Below are 25323 nucleotides of genomic sequence, written 5' to 3'. Positions count from 1 at the left end.
AGTGGGAGCCGGGCTTCTCCCCGCGGGAGCCCCCAGCATGGGTAAGTGACTTGAGGGCGCTTCCCGCCGCCCGGCTGCACCGCCCCAACTCGGGCAGGCGGTTCCCCTTCTCCGCGTCCGCGGGGAGGGGACGGGGTCAGCCCCTTCGCGGCCACGCCGCCCCCTCCCCGCTGCCCCTCCTCGCCCTGCCTTCCACCTTGCTCTTCTCGCGGAGGAATTGGTCGGAGGGCTCGCGGGCGCTTTCCCCTGCGCTCCCCTCGCCGCCTCATCCTGCTTTGGGGAAAGGTGAGGGGCCGGGGTGGGGCGGGGGCACCCGGTCCCCTCTCCTCGCCCACTACCCGGCTACCCTCGGGCCGAAATTCCCTTCCTGCCCCAGCCTCCTCTTTTCCCTCCCCCATTCTGGTTGGAGGGGGGAGGGTGATGGAAAAACTTGACAAAGTAGCACTTTTAACTTCTTTATCTTCTGCGAGGCTTTGTATAGATTGGCCTTCTCGTAGGTTTTTCGTTTGTTGTTGGCTCGAAAGGTAATTTTCCCCCTCCGCTAAAACTTGCCAGGGATGCCTCAAGGACGGGGAAACGTGACCATATACTTTGTTTTCACGTAGGCAAGTGTATTGGCACTTAAATATTAAATCTCATCCTGGGGACCGGGGTAGGGTTGATGGGATTTCAGTGTTGAACCCTTTGAGAAGCTGTTTCCTGTTTGGAGTTGGACTTCCTTGCTAGAGGAGAGAAAAGTCCACGGCCTTATATGTTATTTACTGTGTGCTTTCAAGTTTTGTTTGGAGCTAGAAAAAGACCGTGTTGCAGCCCGGTTAGAAAGGGAGTTTGGTTGAGTAGTGTAACAATTCTTTTGATAACAAATTTCGATGTGGGTTAGGCACTCTCTCCCAATCCTTTAAAAATTAAAAGCAGTTTAAAAGAAGTGTGTGTACCATTATACATGTGTGCCATTATAAAGCATACATTTGTGCCCCCCAAAAGCAGAAGCATGTTCTATAAGAATAATTCCAGTTTGGGATTTACAGAGTAAATCAGGAGGACTTTCTCTCTCTCTGTCTCTCTCTCTCTCTCTTTTTTGTCGTTGAGAGTTGGTACTCTAAATATCAACACACTGTTAACCGAAATGAATAATTCATGCAACTAACAAATGATTTAGAAGCAGGACAAATACAGACTACTGCTGATGTGGCACCTTCTGCCCACACATTGTTTTGCGGGAATGCTTTAAGCACAGTGTTTACAGGTCCTCCCTTAGCTCTTCTGTGTTTGTTAGCTCTCTCTTTTTATGTTCTTTCAGGTAACTTCCCTGTGCAAAGTGCTCTTAAGCCTCCAAACAGTAACACTTTGCTGTTTGGAACTTACAAATGAAGTTATTTCTTACTAATTAGTTGAGCGTAACTGAGTTTTTGAGGGGTTATTCCTTTACGCATCAAATTATAAAACCACTTTAAGATTTGGATGAAATTTATACTAAAATATGTAATTCTTTTTTGTCTTAAATAGGGTGCAGAGTGTAATTAAACCTCGTGACCATGACTTACTGTGATGCCTTGAGGATCTGCTGGGTTGTGTCAAGGACTGTTGATCAGATTCCTTTGCATTTTGAAGTTATTTAAATGCATGTTTTTCTGCCTTTCTCTTGGATGTGCTTGTCACTGGGATGAGTGCCCTCTTCACCCTCAGTTCTCTCACTTCTCTACAAAAGTGGGAATCATATTCAAATTTGCAATTCTGCATAGAGAGAAAATAAGTGTACCTTTACTTAGTGTGTGAGATGTTCTCTTCAGGGAGATTGATATCAGTACTTTGTCCTTGGAGTATCTATTTTAATTGTCCAGAGGCCTTTTCTTAGTGGCTTCTCTGCTGTGTTCTGCTTAGGCAAGTTGCTACATTATCTAGGTAAAGTTTGATATTTGGGTATGTGCTTTGGACTACTTAGAATGTGTTTTGAAGGTTGATTACTTGGGGGCATTTGTAGTTAATTTTTAAAAGGTATTTTTCAGACATTCCCGTATGAACGTGTACTTTAAATTTATCAGTTATGTAATAATTCATATTAAAGTTATCGAAATCATTTAAAAGGAGTTTCCTCCTTAAACCTCATTCGCTTGGTGTTGTTATCAGCAGTCTTTATTCCTTATGATTTAAGATGATAGCTTAAAATATTTTCCATGTTTTTATATATTATTTTATCTGGTGTGTCACAAAATGAGAAAATCTCTAATTTATTTGTTTTGAAATAACTTGAATACCCATTAAGTGACGGTTCCCACCATCTGTACTCTTTAGGTAGTAGAGCTAGAGGAGTATATGAGCATGACTCTCTGCTGAGACAAGTTTATGGTCAAATCCTGGCTCTTCCACCTCTTCTTAGCTGTTGTAACTGAGCAAGTTACTTAACCTGTCTGTGCTTCTTCAGTTTCTTACTCTATAAATGGAGTAAAAATAACCTTGTAGAATGTGATGGGGATTGGATGAACTAATACTTGTAAAGTGTTTGGAACAGTGCGAGTGCTGATTGCTGTTATTTTCATTTTCAAATGATTTCCCTAATTCTTGCACCAGTTTATAAAAACAATTCTCAATTTTTGACCTTTGTTAGAAGCTGCATATTTGCTTTTAAAGGAAGGGTGGGATAAGATAGATGATTTTGTAGTAATGCAGAAATTGTTATTTTTCAGAAATTTAATTTTGTGTAATATGTCTTTATAAAATTTATGTAGAATTTGGTTTTTCTCCCCCCAGTGTGGATTATACTTTGAAAAAGTCCATTATTGGGAGTAAGTTTAGTAGTTAAGAAAAAGTAAATGGGATGTGTACTAAGAGTGACTAGTAGTTTCTTTGAATTTCATGTTAAGCTAAAGCACTGTGTTTAGTTTCTACATTTATTAAATACAGAAGAATACTTACAGTAAAGAAGTTTGAGGTATTCTGTGTGAAAGAATTTTGGGAGAGTTCAGAAAAATAGAAAGACAAAACTACTTTTCTTGCTCCAAAAGTATAGCTCTGCTTCTTACAGGAGAGTAAGACACAAAGCACATGGCATAAAGTATTACTATGTGTGAATTTTTATTTTTGGGGAAAAAAAAGTGGATTTTAAGGATTGAATTTCTGTTAAGTTTAGGTAAAGTTCTGAACTTCTTAGTTTAAATTATTTTTTTAAGCTCATATGTGACCAACATGTTTAAATTATGAGGCAGTTTTAATGGACAGAAATATGCACTTGGTTTAGAGATGATACATGCTCTTTTATAATACAGTGATTTATTTCCTTATTTTACTTTGTTGCACTGTGTGGAGAAAATCTTGGTTTATGCAGTTAAGTAGTGTCAAATCGAAATTGCCTGCTAAAGGGTCACCTTTCAGTCTGAGGATTTACTTTAATTAAACTAATCCAGAGCCTGAAATGGGAATATTAGGAGTTTTTGTTGGATCACTAGCAAAACTAATAATAAGTTTTGTTCCTTGACTAGTAAATACTCCTGATTAGAGTTTTCTAAGTGTTTCAAACTTTGAATAGTTATAGTTCCAAAAAAACCGCATTAAGCGTGGAAATTCACATTGATAATATTTTATATTTTCCTATGGAGACTAGCCTAACGCCCATTATATATTTTTTTAAATGAGGGATTGGCAAAATAAAATGAAATCACATTAACTTAATAAGACCTAAATTTTAAGGCATTTGAGATAAAAACAGAGTTGTAAAACGTGAAATGCTTTTGGTTCATTCCACTTGCCAATTAAAAAAAATCCAAATTTTTACTTCTGTGTAATTAGATTTTTTTTTTCCTCCTCTCATCTGTCATGGAATATCCTTCCCTATTAAATATATTTTAATTGCAAGTCAGTCCATGTGATATGTCACATAAATAAAGGGTAAAAACCATATTATTATTTCAATAGATGCATAAAAAACATTTGATAAAGTACAACATCTATTCCTGATTTAAAAAAAAAAAAAAAAAACTCTCAACAAAGCAGGTTTAGAGGGAATATACCTGAACATAAGAAAGACCATGTATGAAAAACCACAGTTAATATCATTCTTAAAGGGAAAAAATTGAGAGCTTTTCTCTAAGGTCAGGCACAAGACGAGGAAGGATGTCCACTCTCACCACTTTCATTCATCATAGTACTAGAACTCATAGCCACAGTATTCACATAACAAAAGGAAATAAAAGGCATCCAAGTTTGTAAGGAAGAAGTAAAACTTTCCTTATTTGCAGATGACATGATACTGTATATAGAAAACCCAAAAGACTCCACCAGAAAACTGCTAGAACTGATAAATGAATTCAGTAAGGTCACAGGATACAAAATCAACATACAGAAATCTGTTGCGCTTTTATACACCAGTAATGAAGCAGGAGAAAGAGAAATTAAGAAAACAATTCCATTTGGATTAATCCCATTAATTCAAATTAATCCCAATTAATTAAGAAATTAATCCCATTTATAATTAAACCCAAAATAATAAGATACTTAGGAATGAACCTAACTGAAGAGATGAAAGACCTGTACTCTGAAAACTATAAGAACCCAATGAAAGAAATTGAAGATGACACAAAGAAATGGAAAGACATTTCATGCTCATGGATTGGAAGAACAAATATTGTTAAGTTGCCTGTACCCAAAGCAGTCTACACATTTAATGCAATTCCTATCCAGATACAAACCGTATTTTTCACAGAATTAGAACAAACAGTTCTAAATTATGTATGGAACTACAAAAGGCCTTGAATAGCCAAAGTAATCATGGAAAAACAAAGCAAAGCTTGAGCCATTACAATTTTGGACTTCAAGTTATATTACAAAGCTGTAATAATCAAAACAGGATGGTACTAGCACAGAAATAGACACTTCGATTACTGGAGCAGAATAGAAAATCCAGAAATATATCTACAATTTTATGGTCAATTAACCTTTGACAAAGAAGGAAAGAATATCCAGTGGGAAAAAGACAGTCTAGTCTCTTCAACAAATGATGTTGAGAAAAGTGGATGACAACCTGCAAAAGAATGAAACTGGACCACTTTCATATACTACACAAAAATTAGTTCAGAATGGTTAAAGACCTAAGTGTGAGACCTAAAACCATAAAAATCCTAGAAAAGAACACAGCAGTAACTTCTTTGACATCAGCCATAACAAATTCTTCCTATATATATCTCTTGAGACAAGAGAAAGAAAAGCAAAAGTACACTGTTGGTGCTACATTAAAATAAAAAGGTTCTGCACAGCAAAGGAAACAGTTAACAAAACTGAAAGGCAACCTAAGAATGGGAGAAAACATTTGCAAATGATATATTCGATAAAGGGTTAGTGTCCAAAATATATAAACTTACACAACTCAACGCCCCCAAAATGAATAATCCAGTGAACAAGTGGGCAGAAGACATGAATAGACATTTTTCCAAAGAAGACATATAGATAGCCAGTAGGCATATGAAAAGATGCTCAATATCACTTACCATTAGGTGAATGCAAATCAAAACTGAAGTGAGCTATCACCTCATACCTGTCAGAATGGCTAAAATCATCAACACAGGAAACAACAGGTGTTGGCAAGGATGTGATGAAAAAGGAGCACTTGTGCACTGTTGGTGGGAATGCAAATTGGTGCAACCACTCTGGAGTATTATCCATTCTGGTGGAATATTATTCAGCCATAAAAAGAATGAAATCTTGCCATTTGCAACCACATGGATAGAGCCAGCGACTATAATGAAATAAGTCAGAGAAACATGATTCACTCATATATGGAATTTAAGGAAGAAAACAAGCAAAGGGAAAAGATAAGAGAGAAAGCAAGAAACAGACTCTTAATTACAGGGAACAAACTGATAGTTGCCAGAGGGGAGGTGGGTAGGGATGGGTGAAATAATAGGCTATGGGAATTAAAGAAATACCCTTATTGTGATGAGCACCAGCTATTGTATGGAAGTGTTGAATCACTATATTGTACACCTGAAACATATAATACTGTTAACTAGAATTAAAATAAAAACCTAAAATTAAAAAATGTATTTTAAGTGTGATAAATGTTTAATTTTCTAATGAACTTATGGAAAATGGTGTAATGGCAAGGGCTTGAATATAGGCTAAGAAGAATGTAATGATTCTGGATTTGGGTGAGAAGAGAACAAAGCTGCAGAGAAGAGGCAAATAAAATCTAATATGCTGTGAAATTAGGCAGATTGGGTAATCATTATGATGGACCTGTGACTTGTTTTATTTGTAGGATTTCATATCCAGTTACAAGGTAGATTAACCTCAAGCAGGACTTAGGTCTTTCTCCATGGAAGAGAGGCCAAAACACTGGTCTGGGGAATCTGGATAGAGATCCATAAATGTCTATAGTCAGCTTGTTGGTGTAAGGGATGTGTGTAGTAAAAGGCGGTGTATAGACAGATGTAATGGCCAGCTTGATGTGGGAGTGGGATGGGGGTTGGTAGCAGGTATTAGGTAGAGGTTCAGACTGACATCTTGTGGGAAAAGAGAGGAAATGGGATTTGGCAGTAGTCTCTGAAGTACTGGCGACAGGGAAACAAAATCAGACAGCATCTATATTTTTATGAGAATCAAGGCAGGTATTTGTTCCCAGGAACAAAACCAAACTTGGTTATTGGAATTGTGTAGGATGAATCAAGCAGTAATACTGAGCTCCTAAGCTGTAGGTCTTATATATTTTCTGTCTTGAGAGTATATTAGTAGCCTGCATTAATTCTTGGATCTAGAAACAGCCTTGGATAATGGGGTGATGTGAGATTCTCTTTCTAGATACTTGAGAGGATATTTCCTGGTCACAGTATAAGGTTCCTTCTGTTTACTTGGTCCTAGCGATTTGATGTGTCTGCTTTTTTGCTGTTCTTTTTCAGTTGAGTTCCTCTTCTTTCAGACCCCAATGCAAAGCAGTTTCAGTCTACCCTTCTGTTTCAGAAACAAGAACACAATCCTTAACAAGTTGAGTAATTGTAACTACCAATGTAATATTCAACAGGCAAGTAAAGAAATTTGAAAGTACCACTAATTATTGGTTTCTTGGTTTCTTTCACTGAATTAGAGTTAGACTGTTTATTAGAAGGACTTGTTTGTTTGTTTTTTTTTTTTGGTTTTGGTTTTTTATTTTGTAGCCCTTTTCACTGCTCCCACCATACTCTCCCTCTCTTTCCTCCGGCTTTTTTTTTTCTTTTAGGTTAATGTTAGATGTTTAGACAGAGTCATTTATTACCATTGTAAGACAGATAAAATTCCCTTTATAATCTTACCAGGGCTTCTCTGACTTAAGACTGTGTTATAATATGGTTGACCCTTGAACAACTCTGGGGTAAGGGATGCTGAAATCCCGCCTCCAATCTCTGAAGTTGAAAATTAAGTTAAACTTTTGGCATAAACCTCATAGTTTAAAGCCTAAATAAAAACTTCTTTGTTATTTTCTTCATTTCATATGTAATGAATGACCTTACTTGCCTCATCACTTATTTTACTAAAAAAATTTAGCACTTTTAATAACTAGCAGAAAATTGTGAGTCTGCTGTGTATCCACTAATCTGTGATTCAGTAATAGTTTAATTTGGAGTAATTGGGGAAAGGGCTCCAGCCAGTCTAGTGAATGATACAAAAGTTCATAAGTACAGTATATTGAAGTATGCCCACCTAAACCAGGCTGACAAAATGCTGACTGGTGAAGCTACTGTTTCAAGTTGGTATGGGGTCTGACTAACTAACCTTAGGGGTGCCTGGATGGCTCAGTCAGTGGAGTGTGCAACTATTTATTTCCATTGAGTTCAAGCCCCACTGTTGGGTGTNCTGCTTTGTCAAAGATCAGTTGGCTGTATCCTTTTGGGTCCACTTCTGAGTTCTCAATTCTGTTCCATTGGTCTATGTGTCTGTTTTTGTGCCAATACCATACTGTCTTGATGATGACAGCTTTGTAGTAGAGGCTAAAGTCTGGGCTCTTAAACATTTTAATAGGGAATCAGTAATGTGGAATAGAAAGCATCTTGTCAGGTGGGTTGCTGATTGCCTACTCCATCTGTGTTGCACATTCTACTAGTAAATAAAGGGAAAATGATCTGTTTCACATATCAGAGACATTTCTATATGAGTCTTCACAGGTTAAACAAATGTAGGCATAAGGGCTTAATTTGCTTAAAATTTGTTTAAAATAACTTGAATAGGACACTTGGGTGGCTCAGTTGGTTGAGTGTCCATCCAACTCTTGATTTTGACTCGGGACATGATCCCAGGGTTGTGGGATCCAGTCCTGCCTTGGGCTCCATGCTGAGCATGGAGCCTGCTTAAGATTCTCTTTCTCTCCCCTGCCCCTCCTCCTTGCTTTCTCTCTCTCTCTAAATATAAATAAATAATTAAAATAACTTGAGACAGTGTTGCTTGAACTATAAAATTATACCATCTTAAATGAGTGTTGTGAAGCAAGTATACATATGTTCTTTGAGGCATACTAACCTGATAAATATATAATTAAAAATTTTCCTAATAGCTATGTTAAAAAATAAAAAGGAACAAGTGAAATTAATTTTAATATTTTGAATATTTTGGCTTAAAGAAAATAGTTATTTCAATATATATTCTATATAAAAAGTTATTAATGACATAATTTACATTTTTTTCCTGTCTTTGAAATCTGTCTTTGTGGATTTTACATTTATATAACATGCTAACTTGGACTAGCCACAACTCAAGTGCACATGTGTCTGGTGTTACCAGCTGACCAAATATAGTTTTAGAATCTAAAACTTTAGGTGTATGGTGAATCTAATGAAAGTGTATATGAAAATATTTTAAAATTATTATACAATTATAAATTATTATACAATTATAGGTTATTATGTAAGGAATTGTACTAGAGTTTCTTAATTATAAACCATTTTGGTCTTAACTGATTAATTTTATATTAGATATTAGTGATAATTTGTTGTAATTAGATAAATATATGTTCTCATGGAAAAAATACCTTAGTAGATTATAGGCCTGAAGTTTGTTTCATTCTGCTTTCTTAAAAAAATACAGTCTTAGGCATTTGGCCTACTGGTATATTAGAGAAATTGAAGCTTTTCAATCACATTTGGATTGTTATTTGAAAGTATAGTTTGGCCTTAGTAATTAGCAGTTCTTTCATTTTATAATGCTTAACTTCAGAGATAAGATTTAAAAGTGGTATTTCACAAATAAATGAATGCTGTTGGTCAAAAGCATAAAAGAAAAACACAGAAATAGTTATTGGTGATATAGTATGTTCTCAAATGACATGAGAATACATATCAGGAGCTTGTCAGTTTTAAACATGTACAATTTTTCATGGACCTTGATAACAGAATTATTTTGGGGAAAGGGTCTATATTTTTTATTGGATTTTCAGTGAGGTCTAAATTCTGAAAAAAGTTCTCAAGGAGACTCTTAAATGACTATTCTGTGATTTCTTTCCCATCCTTTAACATTTCTGGTTCTTTGTCATCAGTCCTATCCCACACTAATTGGGTTTTCCCAGAATAATAATATAATTCTGTCTTGTCACTAAATACTTTGGTTTAAATTAGATATTTCTCGAGGTCTTGTATACCAGCACCGACAGAGGCATTCAAAATAAAAAAGTGGACAATATCCTTGCCCTGGGTTCTTAACAGTTAGTAGGGAGATTGCAGTATATTGTAATGGCTGTGAATATTTAGTGAATATTTATTAGGTACTTCTGGTTAAGGCAGGGTTTTAAGCACTTTACTGGCATTATTTAATTCTCACAACAAATCCCACATTTTTGGGTTCTGTTATTTTCTCATTCTATAGATTAGTCAAGAAGCGTAAAAATAGTAGGTAGTTCCTACCGAATCCAGGCAGTTGTGTGTATTCCGGTGCTTATGCTACTCTTAACCACTAAAACATGTGGAACCAATTTCTGACTCTTCCTCTGAGAGGAAGAAGAGACCTTCCAGTATCAGCCCCTCAAATATTTGCTGAATGAGTATGCAGTATCATTATACTTATGTTGAGAGAAGAATTTAAAATTCTAGGCAATTTAGTATCTTCCATTTCAGTGCTACAAATAGCTATTGAGTGCATTTGATATATCAGGCACTGTGATAGGGTTTGGGAATACAAAGATAAGTGAAACAAAGTCCCCTGAAACAAAGTCCCCTGCTCTCAACCCTGGCCAGATAAAGTTTTCTGGTATCTTGAATTTAACATAACTCTTTGAATATTTGAATTTAAGTTATTTTTTAATGCATGTATTTACTTATGGTGTCTGCTTGGAAGCATGGAGAAATTCAAATGATAACTTAAGATTTTTTCATGATTCTGATAATTCTTATAGGTTCTTGCAGTTGTTTACATAACTGCATTACATTTTTAGTCTTCTTGAGAGTTAAATTGTCTTTTATTAGCAACTTTCCATTTTTGGTAAGCTTAAAATTTCTTTTTAACTGATATTTTTGCTAATTATTAGCATTGAGGGAATGCTTTTAATGCGAGGTATTTTATTCAGTATTTAATTTCCATTGGAGCATTCTTGGGTACAAGATCATTGTTTCCATTTTCCAAAATCAGAAGTTGAAGTTAAAGAGATTGTAACTCTCCCAAGGTCAGAGACAGGATGTGGAGAAGGCTGGATTAAACTTGCATTGTTCTGATTTTAAAGCATGTCCACTTAATTATTTCTTAAAACATTGAGGGGAGAAAGTTGAGTTACACAGAGCAAGTCATACGGATTGAAATGGCTGTTCTAATGTGGTGTAAGAATAAAGAAATTTAAATATTTATCACACTAAATTTGTGGATTGCTATTACATATTGTACATATATTTGGGTAACTATTTTCTCTTAAAAGATTTTGAATTTCAATTGTATGTTACACTTTGGTCTTTTACTTATGTATCCAGTAGAGTATCACAAGATTATTTTGATGAATTCTCTAAAACTTTATGACAAATACATCGTATTTTTTTATGTGGCTTGCAATGTGCTTAAAACTAATTTGTACTGTTTCCCCAAAATTTATAGTGGGAATAAAAATCTGAATGAGGAATATATAAACAATTATTTTTATTTATTTTACATATTTTTATTTTTGAGTAATTTTTTTATTTTAGAGAGCATGCATGTGTGTGCAAGTGAAGGAGTGAGGCAGAGAGAGAGAGAGAGAGGGAGGGAGGGAGGGAGGCGGAAGGAGGGAGGGAGAGGGAGAGAGTCTTAGGCAGGCTCCATTTAGTGGTGAGGCTTATGCTAGGCTTTATCTCATGAGATTGAGATCATGACCTGAGCTGAAATCAAGAGTTGGGTGCTTAACCAACTGAGCCACCCAGATGCCTCTAAATGAATAATATTTAATAGAATTTTCCACCTTGTTTGCTTTTCAGATGTATTTTGTGTATTTGTTCTTAGGATTTGTTATTTTGGAAGGAGGCATGTGCATGGTAATTGCTTTGAACTAATTCTTAGTCTTTATGAGATTAAAATCCTTTTGTTTTTCAAACTTAGATTATTTTTATAGATACTTGTCACCTATGGATCTGATTTACTAATATTACAAAGAATGTAGTACTGTGTAAAAATTTTCTTCTACCACATATTCTCTTCTCTGAATGCTCTTTGAATAAGAGCACTTGGTACTATCCAGACTTTTGCACACTATTTGAAATACAAAAAGGAGAGTTGCATTTTGTGTATGATATCTTTAGATTATGCACAAATCACTATCAGTGATTTACTTATTTTTGTTGAAAGTAAGACATATTTATCAGTTCTATTTTAATTTGTGGACATCACAATTCTGATATTACATAGCTACAAGGACTTTAGGGCTTACTTTGCTTCTCATTAGTATTTTGACTGGGTAATTTTAGGGAACCTGAATAATGAAGTGTCAGATAACAGTAAGCAGTGCTCTTCAATGTTGCATTTCTCGATTTATGTAAAAATAGTCCTGGAAATAAGTTTTTGGTAAAGATTTTTGGATTTGGTAAGAAATAAGTATTTAGTACTGAAAAATAAAAATATTTTTTATTTTTATTAAAAAAATTTTTTTAAATGTTTATTTTTGAGAGAGAGAGGAGGGAGGAGGGACACAGAGAGAGAGGGAGACACAGAATCTGAAGCGGGCTCCAGGCTCTGCACTGTCAGCACAAGACCTGATGTGGGGCTTGAACTCATGAACCGTGAGATCATCACCTGAGCTGAAGTCAGATGCTTAACCAATTTAGCACCCAGGTGCCCCTAAGAAATATTTTTTATGTTTTATCTTTATTATTATTATTTAAATAAGAGGTATAAGGTTTCTATCTTCTTACTGCTTCTTTAGAATAAAGCTTCTGAACTTACAGTGGAGTATTTTTTTTGTTAATTTCTGTATAACTTCTTGTATTTTGTCCTTTACTATAGTAAAAACAGAGGTTAAAGCTCAGTGGTATAATATAACCAGTGGTGCAATATAGAGTATATTTAATTTGACAGACCTAATTAGATATTGTAATATTTATCTATAATATTGATCAGAACCAAAGTAAATATTCCGTAGTGAATGCCCATACAACTCAAACCTGTTTGGAAATGTGTAAATTATTTATATTACTTTTTTAAGAAGTGATTTTCATTATCAGAAGAATAAGTTTATTAGGGCAGAATAGTTGACAAACTTATATTACCATCAATATTTTGTGTATAATTTAAAAAATTCTGGATTAAAAAATTTTTAACCTTCATTTTCAGACATTCTTTGTTTTTAAAAAGTCACTTTTTTATTGTTTTCTTTTAAAAAAAAACTACTAAAAAATAAAATTGTAGACTCCTTAAAAAATACTACCAGTAAACACTTCCCCCACCTGCAGCCAAGTTGTTTAGAAAATACATTTCTTTTCTCCTTTTAAGTGAGGATTAAATTCTTAGAGTGGCTATACTTCATTTTAAATACTACAGGTTTTCAGTCTTGGTTGTATTCTTATTTTTATTATTTTTTTGGTTCTTTCAAATGACTTTAATCTTTGTCTGGTTTGCTGCAGATATTTATTCCTAGTTTTCAATTTGCTTGCTTTAAATTTTGATTGTTTTGTTTGCTCTAAGTTTAGAAATGTCTTCTTATCACAGTTTTGATATTTACTTCCATTTCCTTACCTCCCTCCTTTGTGTTCCTCCTCCTCCTTCTAATCTTCTGTTGTGTGTACATGTGTATGTGTGAGAGAAGAATTGTTTTATTTTTTAAATTTATTTATTTATTTCGAGAGAGTGTGCTCACATGCACAGGAGAGAGATGGGGGGAGAGAATCTCTAGCAGGGTCCATGCTCCGTGCAGAGCCTGGTGCAGGGCTGGAACTCAGGAACCATGGGATCATGGTTCTGAGGGGAAATCAAGAGTAGGCACCCTGAGTTCTTTCGTTCGTTTCCTTTCTTTCTTTCTTTCTTTCTTTCTTTCTTTCTTTCTTTCTTTCTTTCTTTCTTTCTTTCTTTCTTTCCTTCTTTCTTTCCTTCTTTCCTTCTTTCCTTCTTTCTTTCCTTCTTTCTTTCCTTCTTTCTTTCCTTCTTTCTTTCCTTCTTTCCTTCTTTCTTTCCTTCTTTCTTTCCTTCTTTCTATGTTTTAGTAACCTTTACACCTGATGTGGGGCTTAAACCTACAACCCTGAGATTAAGAGTGGCACCTGTTGAGGCACCTGGGTGGCTTAGTTGGTGAAGCATCCAATTCTTGGTTTTGGCTCAGGTCATGATCTCATGGTTCATGAGTTTGAGCCCCACCTCAGGGTGCAGAGCCAGTTTGGGATTTTCTTTCCATCCCCTCCTCTCCCAGCTCCATCTGTCTTTCAAAATAAGTAAACTTAAAAAATAAGAGTTATATGTTCTTCTGACTGAACTGGCGAGGTGCTCTGAGAAGTTGTTTGTTTTTTTAAAAATGTTTAATTTATTTTTGAGAGAGAGATAGAGACAGCGTGAGCAGGGGAGGGTCAGAGAGAGAGGGATTCACAGAATCCAAAGACAGGCTCCAGGCTCTGAGCAGGCTGTCAGCACAGAGCCAGATGCGGGGCTTGAACCCACGAACCGTGAGATCATGACCTGAGCCGAAGTCGGACGCTTAACCGACTGAGTCAGCCAGGCGCCCCTGTTTGTTTTTTAACTCAACTAGAACCCACCAGGTATGGTATGAAATGAAAATCTGTGTGTAGCATATTTCCCCTTATATGGAGTTTTTCAACCTTAGCAGTTTTGGGCCAGAAATCAATTTGCTGTTAAGGCTGTCCTGTGCATTGATGGGTACTTAATATCCCTTTCCTCTAACCCCTAGGTGCCAGCAGCATTGCCTGAGCCATAACTCTTAGTGTCTCCAGACTTTGCCAGCTGTCCCCTGTTGGGCAAATTCATCTTGATTGAGAACCATTGCCCTAATATAAGTTAGTTCTGAATTTGTACGTTATGAATCTAGTTATCCTGAGAGAAACTGAGTTGCTAATTTAGTCCCAAAGCTTATTATATTTTCTAGGACAAATTTTGGGGTTAAGACCTCATGTTAGGAGCTTTTTATTGAGACAAGAGGGATTGTGTTCACACAAAATGCAGTAAGGTTAAAGTTTATTGAATGCTTCTGAGAATCTGTGAATCATGTTGTAGTTTATTTATATGATAATGAGATTTTCCAAGACTTACTTATTAATTATTATTAAACTTTTTTTTAATGTTTATTTTTGAGAGAGAGCATGATTGGGGAGGAGCAGAGAGAGAGGGAGACACAGAATCGGAGCTGTCAGCACAGAACCTGACATGTGTTTGAACTCATGAACCATGAGATTGTGACCTGAGCTGGAGTCACATGTTGAACCAACTGAGCCACCCAGGCACCCCTATTATTTTTAAAGTAAGCTTTATGCCCATTGTGGGGCTTGAATTTATGACCCTGAGATCAAGAGTTATGTGCTCTACTGACGGAGCCAGCCAGGTACCCCAGATTTTCGAAGATTAAAACTCTATCCCCTGCTTACTGTGGTGGCTAATTATCTATGTATTTGAGTTCCCTGTATTGGCATTTTATATAGAACCTTATGTGTTTGAGATGGTACATTTGTGGGTGCAAATTTTGGTCTTAATATCATTTAAATTGTGTTTAAATAATGAATAAGTTATGAATAAATAATGAACACATTATTTTAATGAATAAATTATTTTAAGATAGTGAAGTTTTATAAGCTTGCTTTGTGTTCTGTTGGAGTTTTAAAAAAATTAACCTTTGAAACAAGTCATCTGTTTGGGGAACTGTTTCTGAAGCCATTTTTAGGCTACTTTCTGATTTTATTCCTGGATTATGGATCTGTTGATTTTATTTTTAATCTTCTGAGTAATTTGTGTTTGTTTTTTTTTAATAGAAATTTATCCATTTAAGTGAGGTTTTTTTTTAGCCATGGAACTCTTTACTTTTTTATTTTTTTAGGTTTGGAACTTCAGAGCCTAATGAAGAACCAGCCTAGTTTCATAGGTTCTCACGTGCTTCTGGGCCTCTGCGTCCGGCCCCCACTCTGCAGAATCTCTTTTTAGAGTGCTGAATTGACAAATCTCTTTGTGCATTCAGTAATCTCTTGTGGCTCCAATTTATTTTCCATTGCTCATCCTGATCGGCTTCGTTGAGGTATTCAATCTTTTGAGATGTTTTAGAAGTGGATAGCTGGGTGAGCTAACCAGCCATACAAGTGCTACTATTGTTCATTGGTTAGTTATAATCATAACTTAAGTCTTTGGGGTCAGGATGGCTGTTTATATATTGGCAAAAATATCCCCAAGGATCTAAGATGAATTTATTTTGAAGTTTACTGACTTTAGGAGGATGTGGTTCATTTAGCTCTAATAAATGAGAAGGAAGTGTTTCGGTTGTAGTTTGATTATCTGGAAAAATTAAATATAGAATGCTACTTTAACATGTATTAAAAAGAGCTTTTACAGCAAACTAATTTTTAAGAAATAAGTACATTTTATTGGAAAAGAAGTGAACTGTTGAAATGAAAGTTCGACTTCTGAGTAGCGATTTTGTTAAAGTGGATAAAATATTTGAAAGTCAACTCTAATTCTCCTGCAAGATGGCACAAATAATTTAGAGTATTACCACATAATTTAAAGAGGTATTGCTGGCATTCGCTGGAACATATTTTTTGCCATATACTTCATGTCTTACTACTCTAGTATTTTGAAAAACATTGTGTATGTTTTATATATGTGTAGTGTGGATTATGTGTATGTACATATTATATGGAAGAATATTACTAAGAAACTTAACAATTTTCATATCCAAATATAGTCATTTTAATTAAGTAGATGGCTAAGAGCAGGTAGAACTATTAATATTAAATTGAGTAAATAAATAGTAAAGAACTTGAAAAGCAGGATATTTCAAAGTCAGGAACATTTCTTGTTCGATATGACTTGTACTATAGAATTTGTGGTTTTTAAGATAGTGAAGTAATGTAGGAAGATCAAGGTTAACTTTTTTGTATCAATTTTAGTCTTGGTAACTAAATTATAGAATTATACTGGAATAGGGCAGGTGGGATTTACAGCATTTTAATGATTCCTTCAGGGTTGAAACCTATCCCATTTGGTTCTAACTGGCTCTTCTACTTACTAGGTGAAAGGTTTTTATGTGTGTGGGGAGGGGTCATAACCTCAGATACCCTCCTTTATCACCTTGGGATGAAACCCTAACCGGAAAAGAGTATCATTATAATAAGGAACACTGTTATATAACTGTTCTGCCACGGGAACATTCTGTAAATGCAGTACATTATGAGATACCAACATCTTTCTGATGTAAAAACTGTTCATTTTAGAAAGTTTAGAAGACACAGAGAGAATAAAGGAGAAAAAAGACCTGTAAACTTGTCCAGGGTGAAGTTATTTTGATGTATTTCAGGTCTCAAAAATTAAATATATTTTACACATTTGGTTTATACTTTACATATAGTTTAGTCTCTTGCCTTCATTCATTTGAAATTTCATTGCACATATTTTCCTAAACTATATCATTCCTAATTAAGTCTTATTCCTTTGTATGGTTTTACTGTATTTGATTTAACCAGTCACCTGTTTGTTTGACATTGATTGCTTAAGGTTTTTGTGTGTATTTTTATGATTATTAAAATTTTGCTCTTCAAGCTACATAATTTGGATTTTTAATAGAAAAACAAGAAAATTGCAAATAATGTAAATGAGGGGACACTTACCCAGAGATATTTACCTGTCATTGTGACATATATCTTTGCAAACTTTTTTTGTGATATATAAACCGTGTGTGTGTTTTATACAAAAGAGAAATTATATATTTGAAATTTTTTCTATTGATATTAGTATTGTATGTATCATTTTGTTCTGTTTCTCTTTTTTAATACAATAGCCTTATTATTCTGGCTGTATTAGTATTAATTGTTTTTTTAAAAAATAGGTATTTGGGCAATTTAGAAAGTGAAAGAAAATAAAAATCCAACTTGTCTTACCACTAAGAAATAACTATTAACATTTTTGTTTATGGATTTCTGTATTCAAATTTTTAAATCTCCCTTCCCCCTACCTTTTTCCTTTTTGGAAAAAATAAGATTGTATGATATATGCCACTTAATAACGCCTTTCATTTATCACTAACATCTTTCTAGGACTACATTACCATTATTCCCATTGATGTCAGAATTACTAGACTTTTTTGCTCTTTATAACATTACAAAAGACAGTTTGTATTTGTACCTAGTTATCTTGTTATTTCTTATTATATTATTGTTGAATATCTCCTCTTTTCCAGGAGGTTGCATTTTCATTTCCTTAGTGGCTTCCTTTGCTGTGCAAAAGCTTTTTATTTTGGTATTCCAAATAGTTTATTTTTTATTTCCCTGGACTGAGGAGACTTACCCATAAATATGTTATCAAGGCCAGTGTCAAAGAGACTACTGCCTATATTTTTTAAAGGAATATTATGGTTTCAGTTCTCATATTTAAGTGTTTAATCCATTTTGAGTTATTTTTCTTTACAGTGTAAGAGAGTGGTCTAGTTTTATTCTTTTGTGCATAGCAGTCCAGTTTTCCCAACAGCATTTATAAAAGAGACTCTTTTCTCCACTGTACTTTCTTGCCTCCATTTCTGTAGATTAATTCATCATGTAAGTGTGGTTTATTTCTAGGCTCTCAGTCTTGTTCCTTTCATCTAAGTGTCTGTTTTTGTGCAAATACCCCACTGTTTATTACTATGGCTTTGCAGTATACCTTGAAATCTGAGATTGTGATGTCTCCAGCTTTTTCTCAAGATTGTTTTGGCTATTCAGGGTCTTTTGTGGATTCATGCAAGTGCAAGGATTATTTGTTCTAGTTCTATGACAAATACTTTTTGGTATTTTTCAAAGGGACTGCTTTGAACCTGTAGGTTGCTTTGAGTAGTATGGACATTTTAACAATATTAATTATTTTAATCCATGAACATGGTATAACTTTCCATTTATGTCATCTGCAGTTTCTTTCTTCAGTGTCTTATAACTATCACAGTATTGGTTATTCACCTTCTTGGTTAAATTTACTCCTAGGTATTTTATTCTTTTTGGTGTAATTGTAAATGGGATTGTTTTCTTAATTTCTCTTTCTGCTGTTTTGTTTGTAGCATATAGAAATGCAACCAATTTCTGGTATTCATTTTGTATCCTGCAACTTCACTGAATTCAGTTTTTCTAAAGTTTTTTTTTTTTTTGTGGAATCTTTCAGGTTTTCTATATATAGGGTTATGTCATCTGGAAATAGTGACAGTTTTACTTCTTCTTTACCAATTTGGATACCTTTTATTCCTTTTTCTTGTCTGATTGCTATAGCTAGGATTTCCAGTACTGTTTTGAATAAAAGTGGCAAGAGTAGACATCTTTGTCTTGTTCCTCATATTAAAGGAAAAGCTTTCAGTTTTTCACCATTGAGTATGACATTAGCTATGGGTTCATTATATTTGGCTTTTTTATGTTGAGGTATGTTCCCTGTAAACCCACTTTGTTGAGAGGTGTTTTTTTAATCATGAATGGATGTTGAATTCTGTCAAATGTTTTTCTGCATCTATTGAGATGATCATATGGGTTTTTCTCTTTTATTTTGTTAATGTGATATATTGATTGATTTTTGGATACTGACCCATCCTTGCATCTCTGTAGTAAATCCCATTTGATCATGGTGAATGATTCTTTTAATGTATTGTTGAGTGCAATTTGCTAATATTTTGTTGACTCTATTTGCCTCTTGCCTCTGTTTCCATCAGAGATAATTAACCTGTAGTTGGTTGTTTTTTTTTTCCATAGTGTTATTGGTTTTGATATTAGGGTAGTTCTGGCCTTGTAAAAGGAAATTTGGAAGCCTCCTTTCCTCTTGTATTTTTTGGGATAGTTTGGGAAGAATAGGTATTAACTCTTATTTAAATGTTTGGTTGAATTCAACTGTGAAGGCATCTGGTCTTGGACTTTTGTTTATTGGGAGGTTATTTTTATTACCAGTTTAATTTTATTACTTGTCATCAGTCTGTTTAGATTTTCTATTTTTTTTTTCTGATTCAATATTGGAAGAATGTTATGTTTCTAGGAATTTATATTTTCTAAGTTGGCCAATTTGTTGGTATATAAATTTCTGTAGTAGTTTCTTATAAATTGTGGTCTTGGTTGTTACTTCTTTCATTTCTGGTTTTATTTACTTGAGTTCTCTTTTTTTCTTGATGAGTCTGGCCAAAGGTTTATCAATTTTGTTTATCTTTCAAAAAGCAGCTCTTGATTTCTTTGTTTTTTTTTTTATTTAAAAAAAAACTACATTATTTGTTTCTGCTCTGATTTAGCATTTTCTTTTTTCCTTTTAACTTTGGGCTTTGTATTATTTCTAGTTCCTTTAGGTATAAAGTTAGATTATTTACTTCAGATTTTTCTTATTTCTTAAGGTTGACCTGTATCTCTGTAAACTTCCTTCTTAGAATTCTAAGGTGGAAGGTCTTTTTCTTTTAATACTTTAGTTTCCTCTGCTCTCTCCTTTTTCCTAAGTATATAGTTATTTTTGAGAGAGAGAGAGAAGGTATGAGTAGGGGAGAGAGAGAACTCTAAGCAGGTTCCACAGTCATTACGGAGCTTGATGCGGGCTCAGACCCACAAACCATGAGATCATGACCTGACTCGAAGTCAGACACTTAACTGACTGAGCCACCCAGGTGTCCTTACTCCACTCTCTTTAAGTCTGCTCTAGTTCTTATCCTTGTTCTTCTCTACATAAGGTGTTCTTTTTTTCTTATGACTTCTTTCAAGACTTTGTGTTTGGTTTTCTGTGTTTGTATATGATATGCCTAGGTGTAGACTTTCCCACATTTATCTGTCCTTCTTTATATTCCCTGAATGTCCCAGGTTTGTGGTTTAGTGTAAGATAATAATTTTGGAAAATTCCCCACCATTATCTTTCTATTCTAGCACTCCAGTTATACATATGTTTTATCTTTTGAAATTATTGCACACTTCTTGGATGTTCTGTTCTATTTTTTATTAAAAAATTTTTTTTAATGTTTATTCTTGAGAGAGACAGACTGAGTGTGAGTAGGGGAGGGGCAGAGAGAGAGAGAGGGAGACACAGAATCTGAAGCAGGCTCCAGGTTCTGAGGTGTCCGCACAGAGCCTGATGTGGGGCTTTGAATTCACAGAGTGCGAGATCATGACCTGAGCCAAAATTGGACACATAAAAGACTGAGCCACCCAAGAGTGCCATTGTTTTATTTTTTTAAATTGTTTTTTTTCTCTTTACATTTTAGTTTGGGAAGTTTCTAATGAAGTATTTTCAAGTTTACTGCTTCTATCCTTGGTGTCTAGTCTGGTGATGAGACCACCAATGACATCCTTCATCATTTTTGTTTTGTTTTGTTTACTTTCCCAGCTTTTATTTATATTTTGTGCTTTAAGACAGTTGGAGATACAAGTTTTTGCTTAGATTTTAGACCAAAAGTAATATCTGTAGTGAAGGAAGGCACAGGGTGGTTAATTCCCCTCATACTTCTAGAAGAAATGAAGAGATGGGTAAGAATTATATTTGAGTTTTATTTTAGGAAATATTCTTTTTCATAAGTTAAATGTCATATAGGCATAAAATATGAAGAACACATTATAAAAAGGAGAAATATGTAGAGCACACCACTGTATCTATGCACAACACAATAAAATTCGTCATAATTCTTAACCATTCTCATAATTATCTCATAACTTGAGAAATGACACAGTAAATCAGTGATTAGACAAAGGTCACAATGTACTGTGACCATGGCATAACACAGATCTTTGTTTAGTCCACAAATTTTTTTCATTTACATTTGCTGGGGAAAAAATACCTGGCCTTTTAATTATACTGATTACGTTTGTTTTGTTTCAGAATTTTTACATATTTCAAAATGGTTTATAAAGCTGTGCCTATCCCTTGGTAGTGGGTGGCTTTTTAATTTTATTTTGTTTTATTTTTTTAATTTGTCACTTGTGTTGCTGAGAATACTTGGCATGTTGTAAACACTTTTTTCTTGAGCATTCTTTAGCTCTTTAATTTTTCCCCAGAATTCTTTGTGTTCCAGTTTCTTCTTTTTTCCTTTTTGTCTTTCATCTTCAGAGCTAGTAAGGTTATTGAAAAGCATTTTTATATCCATTAGGGTTTTCAGCATGTTGTGTATGAATGCTACAGTTGTCAAATTCCAGTATTTATTGGAGATGTTTTACAAACTGCTAAATGTAATTGGCAAAATTTTATTAATATTTTCATCAAACTAAGAACATATTATTGCAGCGGTACAGTACCCTTTCTCCGCCCTAAAATTGAGAACAGGATACATACCTGGATATCTCCTTACAAAAGGGCTCTTCACTTGTTTTGAACTGTGTTGGTTCAGTGACATTTCATATTTCTTCAGTTTCTTCTGAAAACATCACCTCTTGCTGACTGCATGTTTTTGGCCAAAATTTCAGCAATCTTGTAATCACTGGTTATGTTAGTATTGTATCTTTCTTCAGAAAGTATACAACACAGTAGGCTAGCTGAGCAGGAGACAAAGCTATTCCTTTTGCAGTATGCATAAGAAGAAGAGCCAGAGTTAGAAATATGTTCTACTTTCAGTAGTAATGACATAAAGCTGTTGGTGATACTAATATTTAAAGGAGTTTAGTAACACCTTTGAAATGTGTATCCTATATAAACCTGAGGAAAATGTTGTTAATTTGCTTTCTTTTGAATGCTCTTAATCCAAGAAATTTGCTATAAATTCAGTACAGAACAGTCTTCAGGAAGTCCTATTCTCTTAGGTATCTTCACTGTTGAAAAGCTCAGGAACTGTTTTACAAATTTCTGGTCAGTACACCACTTTGTAATGCTAGGCTAGAAACCAGAACTCCAAAAATCTTAAGAAGTCAGACACCAATTGAATGTGAAGCCAAGAGGCCTCCAGTTCATCCTTTTCTGGATTGAAATCTAGACTATCACTTGGAGGAAGAGTATAGGTGTTAGCAGTGATCATTTTTACTTTTATCACAGTACACTGATTCAGCAAATTATTTCACAATTAGTTGACACATAATCAGTTCATTCCATGTTACTCTTTTAATTGTGTTGATAACTTTAAGTCTGAAACGGCCCAGGAAATCAAGCGGTATAGAACTCTGATGCAGTGTCTGACGGAAAGCTCTCAGTGGCATCTTTGAGTTGGGGCGAGCAGTGCCGCTCTGCCTCTTGCCCTTGCTGCAGAGCTGTCAGGAACCCTGGGAGCGCTTCTGCCCCTGTGCTGTGCATACCAATTTCCGGATAAAGCTGACCGCTTTCTCTGAGGCCTAGATGGTATGCTGGCGGCTTCCACTAGTGCTGATTACCAGGACATTTCCGTGGCCCTGGTGCTTAGGAGGGCTTTTTGGCACAGCATGGGCAGTGGCAGAGGGAGGAGGTGGGAATACATGCAGAGAGCTTGCGTCCCTTTGCCTGGTCCCTTTCCCCCAATAATAATTCCCTCCTCCTGGGTACTGGGGACCTTCTTTTTGCCGCCTGTCATCCATCCCCTCAGGGCTGTATCTCAGTGCTGGAAGTTTCAGGTCCCTGTTTCTCACGGAGCTCCAAGGGCTGAAGGAGGCAAGGGTGTAGGGGAGGAGAGGGTTGAAAAAATTGCTAATTCTGGGCATGGAGGTCCAGTGGAAGGGAGCCTGAAGTTCAGAAAACTGAGGCAAGGGCTCAGGGGTATGGATGCCACTTGTCCCTTCCGTTTAGGCTGCCATCTAGCTGGCCAGCGTCTCCGTGGCTGCTGCCAGTGCATCCTACCTTGCCTGGAACTTCCTTATGAGGTATTGCTATTGTGGATCCCCTCTGAGACACCACAGTTGCCATGGTGCCCACTTTTCCCTTTTAGCACTGACCCCTCATTTCCTGGAGCAGTGACCTGCCACCCTGGCATCATTTATTTCTCTTAGTGATTTTTATTTCTTTTATTTCCTTTTGATTTTAGAATTTCCATCTGCTTACCTTTCCCATCTGTTTTTGCTTCTTTTGTTTTTTTTTTCCATTATCACCCTTAAATATTAATCATAGCTATTTTAAATTCCCTAGTTTCAAAATAAGTGTTATATTTGAGTCTGGCTCTGATGCCTCCTTTGTCTTTGTGTTTTTTCTTGCCTTTTAAAAGCATGATGTATAATTTTTTGTTGAAAGTTGGACATTATATATTAGGAAATAGGAACTGAGATGAACAGATCTTCAGTGTGAGATTTTATATTAATCTGCCCAGGAGTTGTATTTTGTTTAATATTTGCTGTGGGTATAGGTGCCAGACGCTTCTTATTTCTTTAGTATCTGTTTCTGTCTTCCCTGGCTGCCTTGGTGCATTCCTAGGAACTCCTCAGATGGAATCGCATCTTTGGGCTTTTTCTTTCCTAAGAACTCCTCAGATGGGCAATAACGGTGAGTGCTTTGATTTCTGTTTATTTCACATTGACTTTCCTCCTTGCCAGAAGCAAAAGGAAATTTTTATGGGCTCTTCACTCTGAGAATCTGGTGGTGTTCTTGGAAGTAAAACCCACAGAAAGTGGGTGACTCTCCTAAGACCGTGGTTCCCAGAAGTTTCCTACTGTGATGCTATTTCACATTCAGCCTGCAGTAGTTCATCAAAAATACCATTTAAGTCAATGGTATCCATATGAATGGATAAAGATATGGGGGGTGTGTGTGTGTGTGTGTGTGTGTGTGTAGATAATGGAATATTATTTGGCGATCAAAAAAAAAAAAAGAAATCTTGCCATTTGCAACATGGATGGAACTAGGGTGTATTATGCTAAGTGAGATAAGTCAGTCAGAGAAAGACAAATAGATGATTTTACTCATGTGGAATTTAAGATACAAAACAGATGAACAAAAGTGGAGGGAAGCAAAGTAATATAACATCAGAGAGGGGGAAACCATAAGAGACTCTAAAATATGGAGAACAAACTGATGGTTGCTGGTGGGGTGTTGGGTGGAGGCATTAAGGAGGACACTTGTTGGGATGAGTGCTGGATGTTCTGTGTAAGTGATGAATCAATAAAATTTATTCCTGAAATTATTATTACTCTATATGTTAACTTGGATTTAAATTAAAAATAGTAAAAAATAAAGCAGGGAAAAAACCCCCACACCATTTAAATGTTTACAGTGGATTAACTTTTTGCCCCCAAAATGGTATGTTCCCAAAATGACATATACCTAAGCCCTGGTATAGATGAATGTGGCATTATTTGTAAATGAAGTCTTTGCAGACAAAACTAAGGATCTTAAGATAATATGGTCTTGGATTTAGTATTGACCACAAATCCATTGAGTGGTGTTCTTATTAAGACTTAGGGGAGGGAGATTTGAGACACACAGAAGGGCAAGGTCATGTGCAGATGGAGGCAGAGGTTGGAATTATGCAAGCTAAGGAATGCCTGGGATTTCTGACAGCCTCCAGAAGCCAGGGCAGAGGTGTGAAGCAATTCTTTCTCTGAGTCTTCAGAAAGATCCAACCCTGTTGATACTTGATTTTGTACTTTGGCTTCCAGAGCTATAAATGTGAAAGAATAAACTTTTATTGTTTTAAGTCACCTAGTTTGTGATTTTTATGACAGCCCTGGGAAACTGATATAATGTTCCTATCAGTTTATAGTTCAGTTGTTTGTGTTTGAGGTGATCTAGTAGTTCTGGCTCTGACTCCCTGGATATGTTGGTCTCTCCATATCTTGAGCTGGCAGTTTGCCTTGTGTTCGCAGTTCTCTGATGGGCCCAAGAAAAGTTACTGACTTGCAGTTTGCGTAGCTTTTTCCTTGTTGTAAGGGTGGG

General features: G+C 35.4%; 1 protein-coding gene and 1 pseudogene across 2 annotated transcripts in view; one reads left to right on the top strand and one right to left on the bottom strand.

Annotated features, from left to right (window-relative positions):
* Positions 1-6: 6 nt before the first annotated feature.
* The window catches only part of CD2AP (CD2 associated protein), a 128326-nt gene continuing 103009 nt past the window's right edge, over positions 7-25323 (top strand). The window contains exon 1 of one of the 2 annotated variants that reach the window (XM_077764827.1): positions 7-41. In XM_077764827.1, coding sequence (XP_077620953.1) covers positions 38-41 — 4 coding nt within the window. In that variant the 5' untranslated portion in view covers positions 7-37. Of the gene's footprint in view, positions 42-23886; positions 23935-25323 lie in introns of those variants that run through there. The other variant, XM_077764826.1, reaches the window with a different exon arrangement.
* Positions 21464-23364, bottom strand: LOC144232224 (serine/threonine-protein phosphatase 2A 56 kDa regulatory subunit alpha isoform pseudogene; annotated as a pseudogene).

This window comes from Crocuta crocuta, unplaced genomic scaffold (assembly GCF_008692635.1).
Source record: "Crocuta crocuta isolate KB4526 unplaced genomic scaffold, BGI_CrCroc_1.0 scaffold44, whole genome shotgun sequence".
NCBI classification, from domain to species: Eukaryota; Metazoa; Chordata; class Mammalia; order Carnivora; family Hyaenidae; genus Crocuta; species Crocuta crocuta.
This window is presented reverse-complemented; position numbering and strand designations above follow the sequence as displayed.